This window comes from Chiloscyllium plagiosum, unplaced genomic scaffold (assembly GCF_037043375.1).
Source record: "Chiloscyllium plagiosum isolate Xiang-an unplaced genomic scaffold, Cpla_swu_hap1 HiC_scaffold_3, whole genome shotgun sequence".
NCBI lineage: Eukaryota > Metazoa > Chordata > Chondrichthyes > Orectolobiformes > Hemiscylliidae > Chiloscyllium > Chiloscyllium plagiosum.
The window spans coordinates 21,980,063-22,007,025 of NW_028270141.1; the positions used below are offsets into that span (position 1 = coordinate 21,980,063).

At 41.6% G+C, this 26,963-nt stretch overlaps 1 protein-coding gene across 1 annotated transcript; it reads left to right on the forward strand.

The window, feature by feature from the left end:
- The first annotated feature begins 10 nt into the window (after positions 1-10).
- cmpk2 (cytidine monophosphate (UMP-CMP) kinase 2, mitochondrial) lies at positions 11-22,219 on the forward strand. Its single transcript, XM_043678418.2, has 5 exons — positions 11-766; positions 8,344-8,458; positions 9,926-10,127; positions 14,168-14,401; positions 16,294-22,219. The coding sequence occupies exons 1-5, from the start codon at positions 149-151 to the stop codon at positions 16,421-16,423; spliced, it is 1,299 nt and encodes a 432-aa protein (XP_043534353.1). The 5' UTR covers positions 11-148; the 3' UTR covers positions 16,424-22,219.
- The last annotated feature ends 4,744 nt before the right edge of the window (positions 22,220-26,963 follow it).

Below are 26,963 nucleotides of genomic sequence, written 5' to 3' on the forward strand. Positions count from 1 at the left end.
GGGCTGGTTTTCGTTTCCTTGCGATGTACCGATCGGGCTTCGCTTTCAGTTTCCCGACGCGGCGTTTTGTTTACTGAGGGCTGCGTTTCGCTTCTGCAGAGGCGGCGGTTTCGGTCCGAAGAAGTGCCCTCAGGGAGCGGGCGGTACCATGAATGTTCGCTGCAGCTTTCAGATGGCTCAGGCACTGGGCTCGGCGCTGTACAGGGAATGGGCCAAGAGGCTGTTTGCGATCGAGTGCTGCAACAACTCAGAGCCGCTTTACTTCGCCCTGAGCCCGTCCCCTGAGGGGCCCTGGGACGAGAGCTCCCGTCTGCACCAGGTGCTCAGCCGCGGCGAGAGCTACTCGCTCTGCGTCGCCTCCGAGAACAGGGTTGAAGGCGCCGAGTCCTATGCCCGGCTGCGGGCTGAACTCACCGCGCTGCCCCCGAGGTGCCGCGTTATGGAGCTGATGGCGTTCTCCCCCGGCAAACAGGGATCTCTGATCAAGGGATTCCTGGTGCAGGACGATCGCCATCACGAGGGCACAGAGCGTCTCCTGCAGCGTCTGGTCCGTGAGAGCGGGCAGACCACTCTGTGCAGCTACACCAGGGATGGTGCTGGCAGAATCTGGCAGAGACTCCGGCTCCTCACTGATGGGCAGGACAGGGAGATCTCCAGGAACTGTCTCTCTCTGGCCGCAAGACCAGAGCTCCATCCCTCGGTGTTGAACATCAAAAACTCAGTTATATTCTTCAAGTACGAAGATGCTTACTGCGTTTTGAAAGAGGTAAGCCGACCCGCACCCCCCCCCACTCCCCACCATGATTCTTTAAGGGGGGAGCTGTATTTAACAAGATACATTGGAGAACACTAAGACGCAACTTGTACATTGGTTACATTAGAAACACATAAATTAGGACCAGTGTAGGCCATTCAGCTCATTAACTCAATCGATAATATATTTTTTCTCTTCCTGCCAACTTCAAATTTTCCCATCTGATGCTCCATTTGCCAGAATTTGCCCAGTCACTGAACCTATGTATCAGTCTGCATCTTTGTTATGTCACCTTCACAATGTACTTTCCTACCTATCTTAATGCAGTTTTCAAATTTGACTGCCATGCCTTAATCCCCTCATCTAAGTTATTGATACATATTTTAAAAGGCGAAAGTGGGGACTGCAGATGTTGGAGATTAGAGTCAGGAGTGTGGCGCTGGAAAAGCACAGCAGGTCAGGCAGCATCCGAGATGCAGGAGGATCAATGTTTTGGGCAAAAGCCCTTCATCAGTAAAGGGTGATGAACGGCTTTTGCCCTGATGAAGGAATTTGCCCAAAACGTCAATTCTCCTGCTCTTTGGATGCTGCCTGACCTGCTGTGCTTTTCCAGTATCACACCCACGACATTTTTAAAGACCTAGCACAGACCCTTATGGGACCTCAATTGTCATATCTGGCCAATCTGAAAAAGACCTACTTATATGTAATCTGTTTTCTGTAAGCCAGGAAATCTTCTATTCATGCTAATATGTTATCTCCTACTCCACAAGCTCCTGCTTCGTTCAATAGTTCTTTTATGTAGAGCCTTGTCAAAAGCCTTGTGATAATCCAAGGCTCCTCCTTATCCATATTTCATTTACTTCTTCAAACAATTCCAATAAACTGATGAAACATGATTTTCCTTTCACTAAACAACACCTTGAGTTTTTCCAAGTGTCCAATTAGATATTTGGAATCAGATGTGCTATGACACACCTCTGCAGCAGGTGGGACTTTGAATCAGGTCTTCAGGACCAGAGATAGGAACACTACCGCTGTGCTACAAGACCTATTCAAGTACCCAGTTATAACCTCCTCAATGATTGATTCTAACACTTTCCTATCAGAGAATTCAAGGTCACTTGCCTATAGATTTTTATTTTGCTAGCTACCTCCCTTCTTGAATAGAGGTTTTATGTTTGCTACTTTCCTTTAAGGCTCCAGGATGAAGTCTCGGCATGCAGGGATTAATTAGTTCCATTACTTTCTAAATTGTAAGCTGCCAGAGGAAGTGGTGGAGGCTGGTACAATTACAACATTTAAGAGGCATTTGGATGGGTATATGAATAGGAAGGGTTTGGAGGGATATGGGCCGCGTGCTGGCAGGTGGGACTAGATTGGGTTGGGATATCTGGTTGGCATGGACAAGTTGGACCGAAGGGTCTGTCTCCATGCTGTACATCTCTATGACTCTATGACTCTAATTAAGCCAGGCAACAGTGTCAAATGAGGAGAAAGTGAGGGCTGCAGATGCTGGAGATCAGAGCTGAAAATGTGTTGCTGGAAAAGCGCAGCAGGTCAGGCAGCATCCAGGGAACAGGAGAATCGATGTTTCGGGCATAAGCCCTAAAGAAGGGCTTATGCCCGAAACGTCGATTCTCCGGTTCCCTGGATGCTGCCTGACCTGCTGCGCTTTTCCAGCAACACATTTTCAACAGTGTCAAATCCCAAACTTATGTCTCTGACTCATTTCATGCAGAGTGATTCTACTTTGCATCCATTGCCTCCTCATTCAGCCAATGTGCAACATGCTGTCCCTGCAGGTGGACACTGGAACGTGTCACTAATTTTACCAGCACTGGTGGAACAAACCAGAACAAACTGGTGGGCCCACTGGCCAAACAAGGGCTGCAGTTTCATTGAGACTGACAAATGACAGCTGCTAAGGCTGCAAGGAGAGGGAGAGAGAACCTTTGCCTTGTGCCTTAGTGAAGAACACCTGGGGAATTTATAATGGGAATCCTCCAGTGATGGTGTCATTGAAGTATTTGGATGCCCACTCACTGCCCATTGGATGAGTCCCTCCTTGGCCCATGAGTTCTATGTTCTAGGGCGGCTTTCCTGACACAGCTCACAATCCTGCCTGGAAGCGGGAAGTGGGTGTTTGTGGGCTGAAGTGGGAAATGGGAGAATTGGTGGTGATGTTGAGTTGGCACATTCTGCTGCTAACTGCTTGTTAAAATTATCACTAAAAGTCCAATTAATTGACTGCCCATCTGCTGTAAACAAGCACCCACACTGCTTTCATTCACACCACACTGGGAGGCTTGGAATATGCTCACAGATGTGGATTACATTCAGCAACCCAATGCATTAAAAAAAAACAAGAAAATTATTTGCTTAAGTAACATCCAAATTTTTTAACTTTTCATTTACTGCAAAAATCTTTCCCTGTACGTGCGTGAGAAAAAAAAGCAATAAAATTATTAAAGCAACTAAAGCCATAAAATAAATACACAAAACGCATAAAATGATAAAAACTCAAAGACGATAAAACTGCTAAATGCCATGCAAAGGCAAATCCCCATCAGCTTTTAATTCACTCTGCCCATTACTTGATCCTAAGCATTCTCATTGTCTCAGAAACACACATACATACACACAAGGACTCTCGCATGCACCCAGATATAGACCCACAAGTACAGCAAAGGGCAAATCAATAGAGAGTCAGGCATGCATGGACAAAGACAAACATGCCCTTGCCCACAGTCAGACATGCATGTGTGCACAGACAGAGACAATACCAGAAATGTGACAGAAAGTATGTGCTGATCACCAAGCCCCAAGACTCATCAGTCTCACCCGGAGCATAATACTTGGGACTCAATGATAAAAATAGCTAATTTTTTTTAATATAACTGTTATCAAAGATAACTGGAACATCACCAGGTTTCTTTAACAAACTCAAAATAATTCATTTATTATGAACAAAAATTAATCTTAAAGTAAACAGCAGCTACTCATTAACATCTAAGCTATGAACCATAATTAAAATTATATCCCATTTAATCCCACATACAAACACACATGTAAACAAGTCTTTGCAGATATGAAGACAAAAAGAGAAATAAACCACTGTCATGGTCAAACGTTTGTAATCAAAAGGTAACTTAATTATCTTAATAGGTCCATGAATGTGCTCTTGAAAATACTGAATTGCTGTAGCTGTAGATTGATGACACAGTTGAAGTTTTAAATTGGAGAAAGGCCAATTTTGATGGTATTACGCAAGAACTTTCAAAAGCTGATTGGGGACAGATGTTCGCAGGTAAAGGAACAGCTGGAAAATGGGAAGCCTTCAGAAATGAGATAACGAGAGTCCAGAGATAGTATATTCCTGTTAGGGTGAAAGGAAAGGCTAGTAGGATAGGGAATGCTGGATGACTAAAGAAATCACATCTACTGCTCTGCCCTCATCAATCTTCTTTGTCACTTCTGAAAAAAAATTAATCAATTTTGTGAGACATGATTTCCCACGCACAAAGCCATGTTGACTATCCCGAATCAGTCATTGCCTTTCCAAATACATGTACATCCTGTCCCTCCGGATTCCCTCCAACAACTTGCTCACCACCGAGGTCAGACTCACCGGTCTATAGTTCCTTGGCTTGTCTTTACCACCCTTCTTAAACAGTGGCACCATGTTGGCCAACCTCCAATCTTCCGGCACCTCACCTGTGACCATCGATGATGCAAATATCTCAGCAAGAGGCCCAGCAATCACTTCTCTAGCTTCCCACAGAGTTCTCGGGTACACCTGATCAGGTCCTGGGGATTTATCCACCTTTAACCATTTCAAGACATCCAGCAGTTCCTCCTCTTTAATCTGGACATTTTGCAAGATGTCACCATCTATTTCCCTACAGTCTAAATCTTGCGTATCCTTTTCCATAGTAAATAATGACGCAAAATATTCATTTAGTATCTCCCCCATTTTCTGTGGCTCCACACAAAGGCCGCCTTGCTGATCTTTGAGGGGCCCAATTCTCTCCCTAATTACCCTTTTGTCCTTAATATATTTGTAAAACCCCTTTGCATTCTCCTTAATTCTATTTGCCAAAGCTATCTCATGTCCCCTTTTTGCCCTCCTGATTTCCCTCTTAAGTATACTCCTACTTCCTTTATACTCTTCTAAGAATTCACTTGATCTATCCTGTCCATACCTGACATATGCTTCCTTCTTTTTCTTAACCAAACCCTCAATTTCTTTAGTCATCCAGCATTCCCTATACCTACCAGGCTTCCCTTTCACTTTCTCTGGATTCTTGTTATCTCATTTCTGAAGGCTTCCCATTTTCCAGCCGTCCCTTTACCTGCGAACATCTGCCTCCAATCAGCTTTTGAAAGTTCTTGCCTAATACCATCAAAATTGGCCTTTCTCCAATTTAGAGCTTCAACTTTTAGATCTGGTCTATCCTTTTCCATCACTATTTTAAAATAAATAGAATTATGGTCGCTGGTCCCAAAGTGCTCCCCCACTGACACCTCAGTCACCTGCCCTGCCTTATTTCCCAAGAGTAGGTCAAGTTTTGCACCTTATCTAGTAGGTACATCCACATACTGAATCAGAAAATTGTCTTGTACACACTTAAGAAATTCCTCTCCATCTAAAACTTTAACACAATGGCAGTCCCAGTCGATGTTTGGACATTGATGATGTCAGTTGTACTGCTTCCTGCTGTAATCCAAAATTAAGAAATTGAATCAGTTTTGCTTTCAATTTCCATCCTTCTCTTAACTTCACTTGGTTTATCTCTAATCCTTCCCTCTCCTTTCTCAATTTTGTTGTTTCCATTTTTTGGGAATAAGCTTACACCCTGCTTCCTGCAACAATTACATTCTATTTTACTAGTTCCTCCAATTCTATTCCTGCTGTGATATTACCACCTGCCACAGAGGAGCATCTGACATGTTCTCCTTTTTCATCAACTGAGTATTCCCTTCCAGTTTAGTTGACAGGGCCCTCAGCCAAGTCCAACCTATTTCTGCCTCAATTCTACCCTCAACCATTCCCCTTCCACCCAGAACAATGATCGGGTTTTTGCTTGTCCTTACTTTCCACTTAGCAGTCTTTGCATTCTTTCCTCATGCTCCCACATTTCTGGCACTTCCAGCAGAGTGCCTCCAGCAGAAGTACCTTCTGTAATCCTCCACTGTTAGCTCTGCATGAAGATCGTTTCCTCCAAGGCAGTCTGGCCTACTCCTGAACCACTCCGACACCTCCAACCGTATAACTAGGAAAATAGAGAGGACTTTAAATAAAACATGTGAGTGGGGGTGGGGGTGGGGATGGGGGTGGGAGTCAAGGGATCAAGTTTGGGAACATGTGGTACATCAAACAGTGGAGTCAAGGCCAAAGCGAAAGATATTATTAAGGTAAGTGATAAACAGATCATGGTAGGAAGGGATATAGAAACAATTATTATGGTAAATCAACAAGTAAAGCTAGAATTTATAGAAAAGAATTAAATGATAAAACTGATGGCTCTGTTTCTGAATGCACAGATGAATTGAGAATGCAAATAGAAATAAGTGAGTATGAACCTATAGCCATTATAGAGGAATAGCTGTGAATGAATGGATTGGGATCTGAAACTTGAAGGCTACAGGACATTTAGGAAGGACAGGGAAGCAAGGAAAAAGTGGAAGGGTGGTTATGTTACTTAATAATGGTACCGGCACAGTAGAGAGGGATGACTTAAGTTCAGGAACTCAAAACAAGAAAACAGTTTAGGTAGAGATACTAATTGATAAAGGCAAGAAGTTGCTTGTGAGAATAGTGCACAGACCAGTTAACAGCAACTGGATGGAGGGTGGAACACAAAGGAAGAAAACATTAGAGTTTGTCAGAAAGTTATGACTAAATTCATGAGAGATTTTAATCTACATATTGATCAAAAAAAGTCAAATGGGCAAAGGTAGCCTCGATGAGGAGTTCATGGAATATTTCCATCATATTTAGTTTTTGAGAACAACATGTTCTGGAGCTAACCTGGCAGCAAGCTGTACTGCACCTGGCATTGTGCAATGAAATAGGATTAATTAATTGAAGGTAAAGGTGCTCCTGTGTAGCAGCAACCATGAAATGTTTGAATTTTACATTCATTTTGGGGGAGAGAGGAATGGGTCCGAGACTATGTTTTAAAAAATAATTAAATAGGGCAGTTATTAAGATAGGAAACAGCTGGCTAAAGTGAATTGGCAAACTAGGCCGAAGGATATGCAGTGCCAGACACTTAAAGAAATATTTCAGAATATACAGAATCGTAACATTTCAAAGAGTAAGAAAAATTCAGAGGGACACACCCACCAACCACAGTTAACTAGAAATATTAAAAACAGTATTAAACTTAAAAAGAAATGCATATCATTTTCCAAAGGTTGGTGGCAGGTAAGATTGGACAGAATATAACAAACAAGAAAGCATAACAAAAAAATTAATGAGGGGAAAATTAAGGTATGAAAAAGCTAGACAGAAATATAAATTCAGATAGGAACTGAACATTAGGAATTTTTATAAATATTTTAAAAAGAAAAGACCATGGAAAATTAGTAATGTAAAATAAGGAATGGAAGATCTGTGAACAAATATTTTGCATCTGTCTTTAATATAGAGCATACCATCAATATCCCAGAAACACTCAGGAAAATACAGTCAACAGAGTTCTGAAGGAAGGTCACTGGACTCGAAACCTTAACTCCATCTTTTCTCCAGAGATACTGCCAGACTTGCTGAGATTCTTCAGCATCTGAAGTTCTTTTATCACAATCACCATAGAATTTCTACTGAGTAAATTGTTGGAGCTATGAGCTAACAAGTGCCTGGGTCCTGGATGCTAACTTGATGCTCACAGCATCCCTCCCTTGCCATGCTGTGCAATGCCTTTACTTGTCTTTGGTTTTAGTACTTTGAATTGTCAGCAGCACCTTAAAGATTTAAAGTACTTTTCTCTTGCCTTGGAGTTTAGTGCAGACAAAAAGCCAGTCAGCAGTCATCAGTTAAAGAGATGGACATGATACTGAATGGCGCAATCCTACTGCAATCTCACATCTGCTCCAGGTGCCTGCTGCATATGTGGCAGGTGCAGTGAATGAGCTTTGACCAAGTGGCCATGTTTCAAAGACTAAGGGAACACAGTCAAGTCTGGGGAAGCATTTTTCAGCCAGAGGGTCCCGGTACAGTAAGTCAAGGGCAGCCTCCAGTATCAATCTATGGGTACGGTCAGATGGCTTGTTGGCTAGCAATACCTCTGCAGTTTGGGGAGTGTCACACAGTTAGCTTTCTGAGCCCTGTGTCATGCAGTAGGATTTACTGTGGACTCCACCAACATAAGATAATGGGCTCCTTTAAAGGGTTCGGTAAAAGCATAATTTTTTAAATGATTGATTAATGCGTATTTTTATGCTAAACATTATATTGAAAATGATAATGGAGGTTAGGCATTAACATTCAGATACCAAATGTTGAGAAAAATAACAATGATTTATCGACTATTCTGAAACTCCTCTTAAGTTGAATGTTTTGTTTGCATTTTCATTCACCAAAGTGTGTTGAAACAATTCCTAAAGCCAAGGAAATTCTGCAATTAGCGGATCAATATGACAGGACTCCTAGAAAGGGCCTACATCCAGTAATTGTGATAGAAGGACTCGATGCAACAGGTAAGAAACATCAAGATTTTTATATTCTACTCAACTGGAATACTGGAATACCACATATTTATTTTTATTGTGATATATGCTGTGGATTCAGTTTGTTAATTAGTATTGTCTTAAAATCCCTAAAACTATTAGATTAGATTACCTACAGTGTGGAAACAGGCCCTTCGGCCCAACACGTCCATACCGACCCTCCGAAGAGTAACCCACCCAGACCCCTTTCCCTCCGAATAATGCGCCTAACACTATGGGGCAATTTAACATGGCTAATTCACTTGACCTGCACGTCTTTGGACTGTGGGAGGAAACCAGAGCACCCGGAGGAAACCCACGCAGACATGGGGAGAATGTGCCAACTCCCCACAGACAGTCACCCAAGGCACCCAATGGGCAGACCAGGCAGTCAACCATTTAAGGAGCTACTTCCATTAATGTAGTGTAACTAAACCTTCTGAAATTTAAGTCTTAAATCTCATCAGACTGATATTGACTATCCTAGCAGTGTTGTGGAGTGATTAAATCAATAAAATAGATTTAAATAATTTCCTTAAGAATAACAAATTAGTAAATTAAGTCATCATTCTTTTTAAAAGTTTAATCTATTTTCAAGTCAACCTGTTCAGAGATGTTATTACACACTATTGGAGCAGGTGGGACTTGAACCCAGGGTTTGCCCAGTCCAGGGGTAGGGACAACAGAGCCCTTATCATGTTTTTTGTTTAGGTTAGATCATTAATACATTGTAGATGAAATGTTATTCATTTCAGATCACTGAGACCATTCAGTTCCTCATAATATACAGGTGAGGGCAGAAAAAGTTTCTAGTCTGTTCTTCAAAATATACTGAATTTTCTTAGGGAACCTCACTCAAGAGTCACTTTTATATTTAATTTCTAATCAATCTGTTCAGAGATATTATTGCATATTTCTGGAGTAGGTGGGACTTGAACCCAGGTCTCCTTGCCCTGAAGTAGAGGGCATCACAAGTGAATGTCATTCACTCCTCACCCACTACCTTTAGCGGCTTTTGTGGCATAGTGAGAACAGCCCTACTGCTGGGCCACTAGGTCTGAATTCAAGTCTCACTCTCTCCAGATATGTGTTGTAGCATATCTGTAACACGGTGATAAGCAAATATGACCTTTCTGGGATTAGGAGATAGAGTGAGGACCCAGGCTGACCTGTTTTCGTTCTGTAGCCACTTGTTGTGACAGCTATCATATACCAACTATAACATCACATTGACAATCTGACTTGGGGCCTCTGACCTATACATTGTAGTTAACTAGAAAACATTTAATCATTAGATTAAGAGCAAGTAGAATGTTCAGTAGGATATTTCCTTTTCTTATTGCTGTGAAACTTTAGTTATCCATATCCTGGACACTTTACATGAACATTAAGCAATGAAAAGGATCTGTTATATAACGCATTACGGCATAATTTTTAGTCCTTTGTATTTATCTATAGGTAAAAGTACATTGACTGAAGCTTTAAGAGACTCCCTCCAAGCAACGCTTCTAAAATCCCCACCAGACTGCATTAGCCACTTGAGAAAAACATTTGATGCAAAGCCACCTCTTATACGACGGGCTTTTTATGCATTGGGCAATTACATTACTGGCTCCATCATAGCAAGAGAATCTGAAAAGTCTCCGGTAATTGTGGATCGGTAGGTGTAGCCTTTAGAAGTACTTGGTTAGCAGTCATTGGTGAATAACATTCACAGCTTCTTCACTTGGTCTGTTGTTATATAATTTTCTTTGGTAGACAAAAATGGTCAGTGGCAAGTAACTTTCTTTTATGACATGGATGCCCGACTGGTAAGCAACTTTCAGTTGTGTCCAGTGAAAAACTAACACTGTCTAATAATATTTTCTCCAATTAAAAACTAATGTATGTACAATTTTCAATATTAAATTCCTTGAGTGCTGAAGCACAATTGACTGACCCGATATTTTTACAGCTGTAGTAAGTAGTAAGGCAGTTTATAATGAAATCCCTTTTCCAACGTTAGTGCAGAAATGCAAATGCTGCAACTTTAAGAAATCAATGAGGATGATAAATTACTGTAAACTGGAACCAAGGGATTTTACTTAAAATTCACAAACCTAAAGCTGCTTTCATATTGAAAAACAAACCTTGAGGCAGCAACTAATTGCACAATTTCCCACATTTAGTTATGGATAGTGCAGCCCCTCTTCATATTGACCAACTACACTTGGGCTCACCATTCCGTTTTTGCTAACTAGCCCTGGCATTTTAGCTGGCGCATCAATTAAGGTTACAAAATTCCTAATGTTGTGTCACAGAAGAGAACAGCCACTCAAACACCTCATTCTGTTAGAACATCACTGCTGTAATATATTACTGCAATCAAGAAATGTGCTTGCTTCAGCAAGCTGTGATGAAGTAGTTACTTGGTGATACAGAATTTGAGCACTGCTGAAAAAGAAACATGTTTCTGTTGTTGCTACTTTTCACCTTGCTCTATCAGGGCAGGCACAAGGATGTATTTTCACAGGAAGCCAGAATTTATATTGCATGAGTTTATTTGGTAAAGCAACTGATTGGATGAAGCATTGCCATGAAGAATGCAACTATCATTCCACCATGCTTTTGTTTAATTACAAAAAAAGAGCAATTCTCGAGCAATTCAATGAACATTTCCTTATGAGTACTGATCTCTATATACAAATGTATGTAGCTTCTGCTAAGTGTGAGCTGTATTGCAAACCTGACTGATAATCATAAATTAGTTATAAACCAAGGAACCACTTCTAATTTTAGATACTGTGTTCTGAATTTTGTAAGTCCAGGCTGTTTGAATTCAGTCAGTAGTCTGCCTATTGGGAAGAATTGAAGGACACGTTATTTACGATGATTTGCCATTCATTGGGACATGCAGCCTATGTAGCCGACATTGCACAAACACCAAAATTCACATTGTACTTTACTCTTCTGTGTGGTAGGCAGAACATTTGTTTGGCTTGATGGTAAGTTCTTGTTAGTGTAAAATATCATTTCAGTTGTTACTGCCCAGCAGCAGTGTGAAATGGCTAGCTTCACCCGCTGCTTACATTATTGAGACACCTTTTACCTTTTCAGGGTAACTTGAATTTCAAAAATTAATGCCTTAGAACTATTTGTGGTGAGCACAATACACAGCAAGCAATGATCTGATTGGGGATCCATTATCACATGGAATAGCTTGGCTGAACATTATTTTGGCATCAAGCTTGCGCAGTGTGCAAATGGCTTTGCTCTATTTACAAAAGGTTTCCGATAAAGCCAATATTATACTGTGTGGAACTGTATAAAACCCATCTATCTGAAAAGATATTCTGCCTACCAAAGAAATAAGCCAGAGTTTCACAAAGTGGGGAACTCCACATTTGGAGTCATGAGCACTGAGGTAGAAATGCCTATTTCCCCCTCCTTCCCTTTCATATGACTTCTTCTGCTCCCTCTCACTACTCTGAGGGATTGTGACAATTTTCAAGCCTTGAAATAGGGTTACAGTGGGAAATGTTTGGAACACTGACGTGAAAGCTCCCATGACACTATTTCATAGGAAAACCGATAAATGATCTCTCTGGAGCTTTTAAGGACACACACAGGGAATACTTTAATTGAAAGTAAGACAGGATACAATTGCAAAGTACTTTGTATGAGTCTTCACAATAGAGGATGAAAATAAAAGGAGATATGAGGAAAAGTATAATAAATCAAGCTGAGAAAATCACTGTATTAATATATGAAACACGATCATGGAGGAACCAATGAGATGAAAGACAGACAAATCTCAAGGCTTTTATAACTTCCATTACAGGATATTAAGAATGAATGAGGAAATTGAAAGATCTCCATTTGTGATCTTCCAGAACTCTCATTCCAGAATTTGGCCCTCGCCTTGGAAAATTGCCAATATTTTTCAATAATTTAGGAACGTAAGAACATAAATGGTTGCCTTGTCTTTTATTAAGAAATGTTTAAAATACCAAGGGATTATGACAGCATAGTTGGAGACAAACTGTGTCTATTGGCATAAGAATCTTGAATCAGAAAATAAAATTGAAGGTGATTTAAGGCAAAAGAGTCAAATGCAACATGAGGAATGTTTTATGCAGCAAGTTGTGTTGATTCTCATTGCACTGCATGGTGGGTGGTGGGAGTAGATTCAATCATTGCTTTCTGAAGGGAGTTAGCTCAAGTGCACAAAAGTTAAGAAAAATTGCAAGGTTATGGGGCAAAGTGAGGGAAGAGTGATTACCTACTTCATTTGCAGCAAGTTAGCATGGACCTGGTGGGCCCAATGCCCTCATTCTCTGTTGTAACTGTTTTATTCCATTAATCTAACATCTGTTGTGGGGAAGTTTCAGAAGTGTATTATAAGGAGGACCGAATGACAGATAAACATGAACTGATCAGAGGAAGTCAGTATGAATGATCAGTCATCTCAAATGATTCGAATGGAAGTTTCTGATGTAAGTAACTTGGAGGTGAAGTGAGTGTTTGTGGATGTTACTGATGTGTGTTTTGAAGATCTGGACCCCCGGGGTCTCTCGATCCCGCAATTGGTCAATAAGTACACCTGCAAATGACTCTTTGTCAATCAAATGAGCAATCATTTATTCTTTGATACGGCTGAGTTGGTAGCCTCTGATCATCCCAGAAGTATGAGTACTCCTGGACCACCAAAAGAATGCGACGACTTGCAGAGTTTGCTTGGGTTTATATCCACCGTTCATAGTCAGACATGGAGCATGATCGCATAGTAACAATCAATCAAATTGCACGAGGCCCTCATGCATTTTTGCTTTAGCCTACCATGATTTCTTGTAAACAAATTGTATTTGTCCTGCCGAGTGGTTAGGGTTAAGCCGTTACTTCTGCAATTAATCGGATCTACATCAGTCTGTGGTTTCTTATTTCTGTATGGTTCAGTGCAGTTTAACAATGCAGAAGCCATTTTGTACAGCTTCTTCAGCCATTTGTCCTACCTCCCAGATGCCCACATTCTCACTTTTAGAAAAAAAATCAATACGGTTCCACTTAAGAGGTTTAACAAAATTGCAAGTAAGTGGGATTGGAAACAACCTGCTGACCTATGTAAATGAATTGATTAATAGGTAGGAGATTGAAAATAAAATAGTGGGTACACAGACTCAAACTAGCAGACTGTGACTATTGGTTCCCCCAGGGGATTGTGCTCACACTTCTGATTATCTCTGTAATTATAATGACCCTTAAATTAAAGAATCCTTCTTCGGTTCCCTGCCCAATATTGGATCCAACTCACAGCGTCATAGACTCGACTTTAGTTTGCTCAATGAGGTAGGTCCTGAATCTATCCCCAAGCAAATTGAGAACCAAACATGTGCTGTTGGCACTGAATCAGCCAAGCAGCCAACTGAGCTACCCAGACTCCACAAAATCTATATTACTGTGGAAACCTACGTTCTTTGTGTGTACTTGGCAGCAGTTATTCCCTTTACTGACTAACCTCAAGAAAGACAACAAGGAAGCTGGACCTTAACTTAGTGTAAAGTAAGCCTTTTAGAATTTTGATTTGAGCAACAAGACTGGTTTTGGTATGTTTAGACATTCGTAAATTATTGTTTTGTTTCCATGAGGTATCACAGCCTAATTCACTGTTTATACATTCTGTATGTCTTCATAAGGTTTTGAATACATTTTGTTATATTCTAGATTCTGGCATAGCACTGCAGCCTATGCTATTGCAACAGAAGTCAGTGGAAAACTAGAGAACCTGCCACCACCACATCATGAATTATACCAGTGGCCCCAGGATCTAATTCGACCGGATTTGGTGCTGTTGCTCACAGTTGATGCAGAGGAGAGAGTCCGTCGTCTAGAACAAAGAGGAGAGATGAGAACAAGGGAAGAAATCGAGCTGGAAGCAAACAGTATATTTCGACAAAAGTAAGATAGTTTTCACTTGAAAATAAGGAATAAGGAGGCAGGGAAGCATCTTCTAACTTATTTTCTTGAAAGCTAAATTCTTCATCTGGCTGTTCACATCCCTCCCTAAAACCCTAATCACTTTTCCCCCTAAGAAACATAATTGCTCTTTGGGTTTTAATTCATCAGTGATCAACAAGAAGTTACAGTATTTCATGATTTGTGTTCTTGTTTTTGAACACTTTCATATTTTCTTGTCCAGAAGTTTGCATCTTCTGCTTCTCTGACTCTCTCCTGCCCCAGTTCCTTTAGTTCCTGTTTATCTTCCAGTTTTGTACAGTGTTAGGACAAGGTTAAGTTAAATATTTATTGTAATAATTATAACATTTTAGAGATTAGATATACTGACACATATTTTGACAGATATTTCTGTCTAAATTGACAGCACTATTCCATTTATTGACTAACCTCAATGCAGTCAACCAAAAAGCAGGATATTAATTTAGTATAAAGAAAGCCTTTTAGAATAATGATCAGAGAAAGGAGATCCATTTTGGTGTGCTTGCTTCCTCATTGAAATGTTTGTACAATTGGGAGTGCTGTGTAGACTAGTAACTCAGCATGGGAAAACCTGAAATGATGGATTGGTGCTGGACCCTCAACTCCAACAGTAGGAGCTGGATATCAGTGGGAAACTGTATCTATTCTACTGGACAAAATGAAAAATTGGATTTCAGGCATCTGTGAGCAGTGCCATAGGAGATTGCATATACAAAGGAACAGTTCACACTGAAAACTATGGACTAGCTAATCATAAAATTATACAGCAGAGAAGGAAGCAGTTCATTGCGCCTATGCCAAATAATTTTGTTTCTAATGATTTATTAAAAATACAATGCCTTTCGGCAAGATGCACTCTGCATATCTGGTCTGGGCTAAACCCAGGAAGACTTATACATGTAATGGTAAGTTCCTGGGGAGCGTTGCTGGCTAAAGACACCTTGGAGTGCAGGTTCATAGTTCCTTGAGAGTAGGGTCTCGGGTAGATAGGATAGTGAAGAAGCTTTGGTATGTTTTCCTTTATTGGTCAGAGCATTGAGTATTGGAGTTGGGAGGTCATATTGCGGCTGTACAGGACATTGGTTAGGCCATTTTTGGAATATAGTGCGTAATTTTGGTGTCCCTCCTACAGGAAGGATGGTGTGAAACTTGAAAGAGTTGAGAAAAGATTTACAAGGATGTTGCCAGGGTTGGAGGGTTTGATCTATAGGGAGAGACTGAACAGACTGGGGCTGTTTTCCGTGGAGCATTGGAGGCTGAGGGGTGACCTTACAGAGGTTTTTAAAATCATGAGGTGCATGAATGGGGTAAATAGACAAAGTCTTTTCCCCTGGGTTGGAGGAGTCCAGAATTAGAAGGCATAGGTTTAGGGTGAGAGTGGAAAAATTTAAAAGGGACCTAAGGGGGAATATTATCACGTAAAGTTTGGTACATGTATGGAACTGAGCTGCCAGAGGAAGTGGTGGAGGCTGGTACAATTACAGCATTTAAAAAGCATCTGGATGGGTAAATGAATAGGAGGGGTTTAGAGGGATATGAGCCAAGTGTTGGCAAAGGGGCGAGATTAATTTAGTTGGGGTATCTAGTTGGCATGGACGAGTTGGACTGAAAGGTCTGTTTCCATGTTGTACATCTCGATGACTCTCTGATCTTCAGAGCCCCAACAATCTTTATTGAGACTCAGTAGGTGTCACATGCTGTAGTCACTTAGATACTAACTCCAAGTACGGAAGTAGAAACAAAGGCTAGCATTTCTGGTTATTTACTTGTCACAGAAATGTAGCTCTAGAAACAAACTGTGTGGCTTATACCAAGAAACTTTTTTACCACATTTATAATCTCTTGCACAATAGGGTGGAAGCAACTTACAGAAGAATGGAGAATCCAGCATGTGTTGTGGTCGATGCCAGTGCTTCGAAGGAAGTAGTCTTCAAGAATACTCTTCATGTAATTAAGAGATATTGTGGCATTGAACAAACTTGACTTCATACATTGGTGAAATCCAACTGCTGAAATGCATTATAGAAATCAATCCTTTATTTAATGCGCACTGTAACATGGCACCAAACTCTCATGAAACTATATTGCTCATGCGATGCCTTTTTATTTGCATATGTAGATGAGACATGTGCTGTTTTCACTCTAATGAAGTAATAAGCAAAGAATGTTATGTTCAGCTGATATGATTCATAACATTGAACGGTGTATTTTTAAAATGCTAAAAAATGATATGCAGGGCCCTAATACTTATTTCCTTTGCACCCTGACGCAATTGTAGATTCTCAGCACTTGAGACACTAGGGTCATTTTCAACTTCTTCCTCGTGTGCTAATCTATTCATTCCTGTTTTACAACAGCTAGTGCTCTGTCCTACTAAGTTACTGCCCAGACAGTAATATGGAAAATTACATCTTGACACTTTCCAATCAAAAGAATGATTTTTCTAATCATTTATCTGAACAGCCACACAGCACAATCAGCAAAATATTTCACTCCAATCAATGGAGAAAAAAGTGGATGTTGCTGAGCATCCAGACTGATTGGGCAATTATTGTGGAGCTGATAAGTTTAGCTATTAGCTTTATGCTGTCTTTGCACTGGCCAACCTAAGTTATAGAGTTACAGATTCAGACAGCACAGAAACAGACCAATCAGTCTAGTCAGTCCATGCTGACCATAACCTCAAACTGAACTAGTCCCACCTGCTTGCGCTTGGCCCTTCTCCCTCCAAACATTTCTGTTTCATGTATTTAGCTAAATGTCTTTCAAATTTCGTAACTGTTCACCACTTCCTCTTGTAGTTCATTCCACACCTGAACCACTCCCTGTGTAAAATAAAATTGCCCCCATGTCTTTTTTAAAGCCTTCTCTTCTCATCCTTAAAAATATGATATTTTGAGTTTGATTTTACACAGAAATCCACAAACTGCAGTTTAAATATTATTCCAAGGCAAACATGCTTTTAGATAAGGCAATATTTGATTTACCTTTGCCTTACCTCTCTGAGGACATTAGAAGAGACCAGGGCTTAAATTTGCAGGAGGGATGACTACATGCTGCTTGGAGGAAGTGAGGACTGCAGATGCTGGAGATCAGAGTCAAAGACTGTGGTGCTGGAAAAGCACAGCTGGTCAGGCAGCATCCGAGGAGCAGGAGAATCGACGTTTCGAGCATACGTTCTTCATCAGCCATCCCCTCACTCCTGATGAAGGGCTTATGCCCGAAATGTCGGTTCTGCTGCTCCTTGGATGCTGCCTGACCGGCTGTGCTTTTCCAGCGCCACACTCTTCGACTCTGTATACTGCTTGTCCAACCCCAGAAGGAAAATTCAATGCTGCATCATGTGGTGTGGAACACAGCTGTCCTAAAATTATAATTCACTGTGGTCAGTCGAAAGCAGGCGAGAGACAGGCAAACAGTGCCTAATCTCACTGGTGTTATTTTTAGGTTGGGAAAAAGAACAATGGATATTGATTTAAGGACATTCCAACCTTTTCAGGCACAACAGAGATTGGGGACATTGGGAGGGGAATCGTGGATGAGTTTTTGAAGGCAAGACTGGTGGGAATCAAGGAGAGGAAATAACTTGTGTGGGCGATACACACAGAGCACACCATCCTCCCTCCAAAAGTACACACTGCCTTCTTGCCTTTTCAACAGAGTCTTTCTGAAAAAGATGGCCATCTCATTCTCATCTGCTTGCTGTAGACCATTTAATGCTGTATTGCCAACGTTGGACTGGGGTGGACAATGTCAAAATTCACATGACACCGGATTATAGACCAACAGGTTTATTTGAAACCACAAGCTTTCAAAGCCTCACTCCTTCTTCAGGTAGCTAGTGAGAGAGGATGCATTGGAGACAGAACTTATAAGTAAAAGATCAAAGGGTCACACAACTGCTGCAAATGTATTGAGCAAACCTGGATTACTGTTAATTCTTTAATCAGTTAGAATGGAGATGCAAGTTTCAATTCATTAATATGTAAATCCTAAAATTTCTTTCAAATCACTGCCCCGAGATAATTTAAGGTTTTATCAATATAAAAGAGGTGACATTACAGGTCAGCCAATGTATTTTAGGTGTGAGGCCTTGTTTAGAGTCTGTCAGTCTCTTACCCTGGAGTCAGACTGGTTTTAGTACCGAAGCTCTGTTCAGTTATAACAAGAATTCTTTATCCCAAGTGTTCAATATAGAGTGTACTCAAGGCTGAGATAGATAGATTTTACACTGTAATGGAAACAAGACATTGGGAATTTCGTGAGAAAATAGCATTGAGGTCAAAGATCAGCAGAAATCCTCTTGAATAGTGGATAACACTCAGGAGGTAGTGTCTCCTATTTCTTCCTTTCTCATTTTCTTTATAGGGAGGTGATTAAGTTGAAGCAATGTCAACAACTCTAATTATCACCATACTCAATCTTTTCATCGATTAGTCATTTTTAAAATGGAGGCAGCACACGCTTAATTGGGAGGTCTGCCACTCTCGAACTCTGACTGAGAGGGATACAGATAAGTGATTTATTTCCATAGAGTCCACTTCTGCATCTGTGAGCTGTCTTGTTTATGGCACCCCACCTACAATTCCATTTCACTTGCTGTGCATTTTGTGCAGCTCTCCACAAGGAGTGGGTGAAAAAGCAGAATGAAGGTGAAGCATATGTTAAATGGATGTATTACATTCAGTGAGGATGACAATGAGGTACATGCATCACACTACATAAGGAATGAGATGCCTGACACTGGTGTCTGGGAGAATGAGGAGGTGTTGAATCATGCAGAAAACTAAGGCTGGATGCTTCCTCAAGTTAAGTGAGTGTGAAGATTTGTGTGATGGAGAACACTTTGCAAATCAAACCAAAAGGAAGGCAAGCTTAGAGAATACGATCTATGTGAATCAACAAGTGTACCATTTTTTTCTCACCTACTTAAGCCATTAGACTGCTTTCTACATTGCATCTATGACATGGACACAATGCTGTTTTATTGCTCACCTTCCTTAGCTTTCTCCAACTATACTATCTTAGTGAGAACGGCAGATTTCTTCTTCCATTGTTGGAGAAAATTAAGTCCTCTTGCCCTGGACTGCACCTTGCTGTAATTCCAGCATATCATGATTAAATCAGGCTCCTGAACATGCCCAATTTCCATTGTGGTACTGCCCTTTAAATACAATTTGGCTTATTTCATGCAGGAAAACAGCACACTCACTCCACGGTTTGGAGGTGCAAAACTTAGAAATCAAAATTAACTCATGCAATGAGGCAGCTGATTTCCTTTGGCAACCTTTTGCATTTTAGGACTGTGACTAAGGCGAGAGAATGTTGAGTCAGGGGAAAAGTAGTAGATATTTCACATAACTAAGTGCAAACCAGAAAACAGAGAGCAGTGGTTAAAGGTAGTCACTCAGATAAATGGTAAGGAGATGTTTCACAAGGATTGTCTAGGTCCAATCTTATCCATCTTTAGAAAACCAACTTGGACTGAGAAGAACAATGTCACAATTTATAGGTATCACCAAATTGTGAGATATAGGCCATGCAGCTGAGAGCTGCTACAAAATTTAAGATTGTGTAAGTAATCTTGGATTTTGGAATTTTAAGTTAAATATTTGTTTTGCTTGATTTCGGACATTTAAAATTTTTTTTTAATGAACATATGCATTCTGCTTAGCTAACAAAACAAAAAATAATTTTGTGCTGCCATAGTAATGAATATGGAACACCAACAAACTAGAATTATATGTAGCAACAGGACCAACAACAGTCAATTGTTTCGAAAAAGGACCTTAATTATGCTGTAATTGAAGGATCTGCAATTAGTAATCAGTAGCCAATAAAGACTGCCTTTATAAAATTAATTTCTACTGATTACATTTACTTTTTTTTATCAAATTGTAAAAACAGACTGCAGAACACATCCAGTGTGTCATCAACGGCGTTACCCTTGAGACTCAAACAGTAGGGCTACTCATGAATAAAGGGTTGTTCAGGTTTCAGATAAAGTGAACATTCTAAAACACTCCATTGTCTTCAAGTTAAAAAAAACAATGTATGCACGTGGACACATACAATCTAATTGAAGATGACCACGTTATGAACAAAATAGATTTCAACACCAACTTGTAACTAAGAAGATATAAAATGAGGGCCTCAAGTGTCATATTTTCTAGGTACAGTATGGCCGTCGGATTGGAGACGGCCTCACAGGGATTCAAAATGATCAAAATGAGGATAATTTCCGGGGGCAGTTAGCAGGGATTACTGATAACATGAAAACTGGAGGTGTTTTTACTGTACAAGAAGGGTAGTAGGGATATTCTGGGTAACTACAGACCAGTGAGCGTGACGTCAGTGATGGGGAAGTTGCTGGAGAGGGTACTGAGGGATAGGATCTATTTATACTTCGGAAAGAATGAGCTTATCAGTGATCGGCAACATGGTTTTGTGCGGGGGAGATCGTGCCTTACCACCTTAATAGAGTTCTTCGAGAAAGTGACCAGTTGATAGATGAAGGAAGGTCTGTTGATGTCATATACATGGACTTTAGTAAGGCGTTTGATAAGATTTCCCATGGTAGACTAATGGAAAAAGTGAAGTCACATGGTGTGCAGGGTGTTCTAGCTAGGTGGGTAAAGAACTGGAAGATGGCACTGTTGGTATGATCAGCAAGTTTGCAAATGACATGAAGATTGGTGGAGTAGCAGAAAGCATAAAGGACTGTCAGAGAATACAGTAGGATATAGATAAACTGGAGAGTTGGGTGGAAAAGTGGCAGATGGATTTCAATCCAGACAAATGTGAGGGGATGCATTTAGGCAAGACTAATTCTAGAACGAATTATACAATGAATGGAAGAGCCTTGGGAAAAGTTGATGGGCAGAGAGATCTGGGAGTGCAGGTCCATTGTACCCTGAAGGTTGCTGCACAGGTGGATAGAGTGGTCAGGAAGGCATATAGTATGCTTGCCTTCATTGGATGGGGTATTGAGTATAAGAGCTGGCAAGACATGTTAAAATTGTACAAGACATTGGTTCGGCCAGATTTGGAATACTGTGTACAGTTCTGGTTGCCACATTACCAAAAGGATGTGGAAGCTTTAGAGAGGGTGCAGAGAAGGTTTACGAGGATGTTGCCTGGTATGGAAGGTGCTAGCTATTAAGAGGGGTTCAGTAGGTCAGGTTTATTTTCATTAGAAAAAAGGAGATTGAGGGGGGACCTGATTGAGGTTTACAAAATCATGAAGGGTATAGACAGGATGGATAGAGACAAGCTTTTTTCCAAGGGTGAAGGATTCAATAATGAGAGGTCATGCTTTCATGGTGAAAGGTGGAAAGTTTAAAGAGGATACATGTGGCAAATACTTCACACAGAGGGTGCTGGGCATTTGGAACACGTTCCCAGCAGAGGTGGTAGACGCAGGCATGGTAGATTCATTTAAGAAGAATCTGGATAGATCCATGAGTAGATGGGGAGCAAAGGGTTACAAATGCTTAGGAATTGGGCAAGAGGTTTAGACAGTAGATTTGGATTGGCTCAGGCTTGGATGCCGTAGGGCCTGTTCCTGGGCTGTAAATTTTCTTTATTCTTTGCTTTGTCCAGGAAAACATTTCCCGCCTGTGAGCTGGGTTTTGGGATATTCAATTTAAAGTCTACCTTGCTTTCCTTATAAGTTTAATGTTTGTGTATTTTTGTTGGTTGCTAAAATAGTCTTTAGTTATTTGACAAGTGCATTGTTTGGCTTTATTATGGGTAATAAAGCTTGATGCAGTTCATTGATTCAGTGTTCAGTTTTTCCTGACAGTATGCTTCTGTTCAATTTGTGAAGTATCTAAATTAAAGGGCTGAATTTTCTCAAAAATCATCAAAGTATCAATTTCATGGATTTCTGGAGGGTTTCTTTCCATGAACTCTAATGAGTTATCTCATGCAGTTCTGCACCGTTCACCTCATTACATATGCACCATATCTCTAAGGCACGGCTTTTGTGCTTTCTTGCATTCATCAACAATTGAAATTCTGCCAGGTCCTTGCAGGTTCTTTGCCACTGGCACGATATTTATAGCTCAGCTTTCACCAGGTCAAAAGCCAAGAATAATCCTTCACAGTACATAGAGTGGGAAAGATCCAAACGTGGTCCCTCGGTAAGACCAATAAATAGAATATCACATTTGTAAACATATTGCCACTTTAACTTATCACCTGGTCTGATCAACTGTGATTGAAACTGCGATGGAGATGATGTTCCTCCTGCTCAATATCCTCACTGCTGTTCTCGCCAACTCTTCAGTGTCCATCACATCCCCTCAATGCCTGTTACAATTGTAGCATGCAAGGATTATGTGGCACATTTGGTTTGGACTGTGCTGTAAGTCCCTGCCAAATTATTCTAAACATTGGAACTTCATCATCAGGAAACCTATCACCTACTCCACACTGGCATTGACTGAAACATGGGCTGCATTGTATCTATACTGTGCCTCATTTGGGGGTTGCGTAATGAAATCATCAATCATGGTCGCAGAGGGTAGCCCTTGTCTTCCAACAACCATCCTTTGTAAGACATCTGTCCATCGGTCACACCATTGATACATTTTTGGGAGACCCCACACAGGTCCTGAGAAGTAGCCAATCATGTAAAAAAAATTAAATGTGACATCTTGATGGCTTCTGGGATAGGTTCAGGTTGCAGATCCTACTTCAGCAGATGACCCAGTTCTGTAACTGTGTCCTCATCCAGTGGCAACACTACACCTTGCTCATTTGGAGGAAATGATAAAATAACCTGGGGTTAATACATTCTGGGTCTCCTTTACCTCTTCTGCTTGTTGAGAAGATCCTCTGCTGTGACCTTTTTATGTAGAGGCTGTTTAGCAACTGCTGGCAGTCGTGGCTGGCCCTGGACATTACGGCCAGTTGTCCACATTGTTGCTGGAAGAGATTAATTTGAGACTTTGAATTAGCCAAGCTTGACCAATTTGGACTTGTCTAAATAATTTAAGCAACTTTTCAAAACTCATAAGGTTTGCAAACTTGCAAATTATAGTGTAAAAGTTAATTTAAATTAATGTAGAGAAATGAGAAGTGGTGATTTTTGCCCAAAAAGACTCAGAGAGTACTTACACCTGAAGAGATAACAACTGAGGAGAGGTTGAAGAACAAAGGATCCACAATTTAACATTCATAAATCATTAAAAGTAGAAAAAGTTAATTAGTTTGGCACCAAGACTCACAGGAGGGTGACAAAAGGAGAAGGAGAACAGGATCTACAGGCAGAGGATGAGTTACCTGGTCACAACAGCCACTCTCTAGATTGGTGTGCACAGATGTTTGTGCCTCATTAGATCTCCACTATACCTCACAGGCAGTTGCAAACCAATGCATTGACCAGGTGATAAAATCCCTCCTTCATCAAGGCTGAATAATGTAGAAGATTCCCAACTGAAGCAACATTGCAGTGGTACTCGACATGTTGCCTGCACCAGACAGGTGGCATCCTTTAGCACACCCCTGTAAGGGCCTTGATCTTTGAAGTGGTCTGCTACATTCTACATAATATGCAAAATAAGGCCAGGGGATGAGCAGGAGAAAGGAGGGGGTGAGCTTGTAGGCTGACAGTGATCTCAGTGAAATGACAGGTGCCTCTGTTGTGTGACAAGGTGGCCATTGTGTTTAGTCTCACAGTCAGTGTGTCTGTATGTCTTCAAGAGACACGCTCATGATGTCATCACCGTTTCATAACATGTGACCTGACGGTCTCATTCTCTATCTTACACTGGCATCACTTGGAGCATAACATTCAACTGGAGAGTATGTTCTTCAATGTTTCTGTTGTAATGTTTGTGCAAAATAGTCTGTCATAATACATGATTGTTGGAGTCTTCAATAACATGTCCTAAATATTACGATGGTGAGCATGGGGTGGCAACTATGGCTATTCCCTCTTAAACAGGTGTATTGTCAGTAGGAATAGCCTCTCAGGGGATACAGCAGCAGCAGCCAGGTCAGTGGCACCATGATTAACATTGTTGGACAGCGGGGAGGGATTAAGTGTAGGCACGCAGTAGTGATAGGGGCCTCTTTGGTCAGGGGCACAGATGGGTGCTTTTGTGGCCTCAAGTGAGACTCCAGGATGGCGTGTTGCCTCCTTGGTGCCAGTATCTCACCGAGAGAGTGCAGGATATTCTGAAGGGGAGGATGAGAAGCCAGAGGTGGTGGTCTATTTTGAACATAAGAACTTAAGAACTAGGAGCAGGAGTAGGCTGTCTGGCTCCTCGAGCCTGCTCTGCCATTCAATAAGATCATGGCTGATCTTTTCATGGATTCAGATCCATTTACCCGCGCTCTCACTCTAACCCTTAATTCCTTTATTGTTCAAAAACAATCTCTTAGTTTTAAAAGCGTTTACTGAAGTAGCGTTAACTACTTCACTGGGCAGGGAATTCCATAGCTTCACAACCCTCTGGGTGAAGAAGTTCCTTCTCAATTCAGTCCTAAATTTGTTCCCTCTAATCTTGAGGCCATGCCCTCTTGTCCTAATTTCACCTGCCAGAAGAAACATCCTCTCTACTTCTCTCTTATTTATTCCCTTTACAGTTTTATATATTCCTATAAGATCCCCCTCATTCTTCTGAATTCCAATGATCCCAGTCTACTCAGTCTCTCCACATAAATAAAACCCCTCAACTCCGGAATCAACCTAGTGAACCTCCTTTGCACCACCTCCAGTGCCAGAACATCCTTTCTCAAATCTGCACACAGTATTCCAGGTGTGGCCTCACCAACACCCTATACAGCTGCAACATAACCTCCCTGCATTTAACTCAATCCCTGAGCAATGAAGGACAAAATTCCATTTACTTTCCAAATTACTTGTACCTGCAGACCAACCCTCTGCGATTCATGTACAATGACACCTCGGTCCTTCTGCAGTGCAGCATGCTGCAAATTTTTACCATTCAAGTAATAATTCTTTTTACTGTTACTCCTACCAAAATAGATGACTTCACATTTATTAACATTGTATTCCATCTGCCAGACCTTTGCCCACTCATTCAAAGTATCTATGTTCCTCTGCAAAGTTTCACAGTCCTCTGCACACTTTGCTCTGCCAGTCATCTTAGTGTCATCTGCACTTTTGACACACTATGCATGGTCCCCAACTCCAAGTCATCTGTATAAATTGTGAATAATTGTGGTCCCAACACTGATCCCTGAGGCACTCCACTAGTCACTGATTGCCAGCCAGAATAGCACTCATTTATCCCCACTCTTTGCTTCCTGCTAGTCAACCAATCCCTGATCTAGGTAAAAACAATGACTGCAGATGCTGGAAACCAGATTTTGGATTAGTGGTGCTGGAAGAGCACAGCAGTTCAGGCAGCATCCGAGGAGCAGCAAAATCGACGTTTCGGGCAAAAGACCTTCATCAGGAATAAAGACAGAGAGCCTGAAGCATGGAGAGATAAGCTAGAGGAGGGTGGGGGTGGGGAGAAAGTAGCAGGGAGTACAATAGGTGAGTGGGGGAGGGGATGAAGGTGATAGGTCAGGGAGGAGGGTGGAGTGGATAGGTGGAAAAGAAGATAGGCAGGTAGGACAAGTCATGGGGTCAGTGCTGAGCTGGAAGTTTGGATCTAGGGTGAGGTGGGGAAGGGAAAATGAGGAAACTGAAGTCCACATTGATGCCCTGGGATTGAAGTGTTCCGAGCGGAAGATGAGGCGTTCTTCCTCCAGGCGTCTGGTGGTGAGGGAGCGGCGGTGAAGGAGGCCCAGGACCTCCATGTCCTCGGCAGAGTGGGAGGGGGAGTTGAAATGTGGGGCCACAGGGCAGTGTGGTTGATTGGTGCGGGTGTCCCGGAGATGTTCCCTAAAGCGCTCTGCTAGGAGGCGCCCAGTCTCCCCAATGTAGAGGAGACCGCATCGGGAGCAACGGATGCAATAAATGATATTAGTGGATGTGCAGGTAAAACTTTGATGGATGTGGAAGGCTCCTTTAGGGCCTTGGATGGAGGTGAGGGAGGAGGTGTGGGCGCAGGTTTTGCAGTTCCTGGGGTGGCAGGGGAAGGTGCCAGGATGGGAGGGTGGGTTGTAGGGGGCGTGGACCTGACCAGGTAGTCACGGAGGGAACGGTCTTTGCGGAAGGCGGAAAGGGGTGGGGAGGGAAATATATCCCTGGTGGTGGGGTCTTTTTGGAGATGGCGGAAATGTCGGCGGATGATTTGGTTTATGCGAAGGTTGGTAGGGTGGAAGGTGAGCACCAGGGGCGTTCTGTCCTTGTTACGGTTGGAGGGGTGGGGTTTGAGGGCGGAGGTGCGGGATGTGTACGAGATGCATTGGAGGGCATCTTTAACCACGTGGGAAGGGAAATTGCGGTCTCTAAAGGAGGAGGCCATCTGGTGTGTTCTGTGGTGGAACTGGTCCTCCTGGGAGCAGATACGGCTGAGGCGGAGGAATTGGGAATACGGGATGGCATTTTTGCAAGAGGTAGGGTGGGAAGAGGTGTAATCCAGGTAGCTGTGGGTGT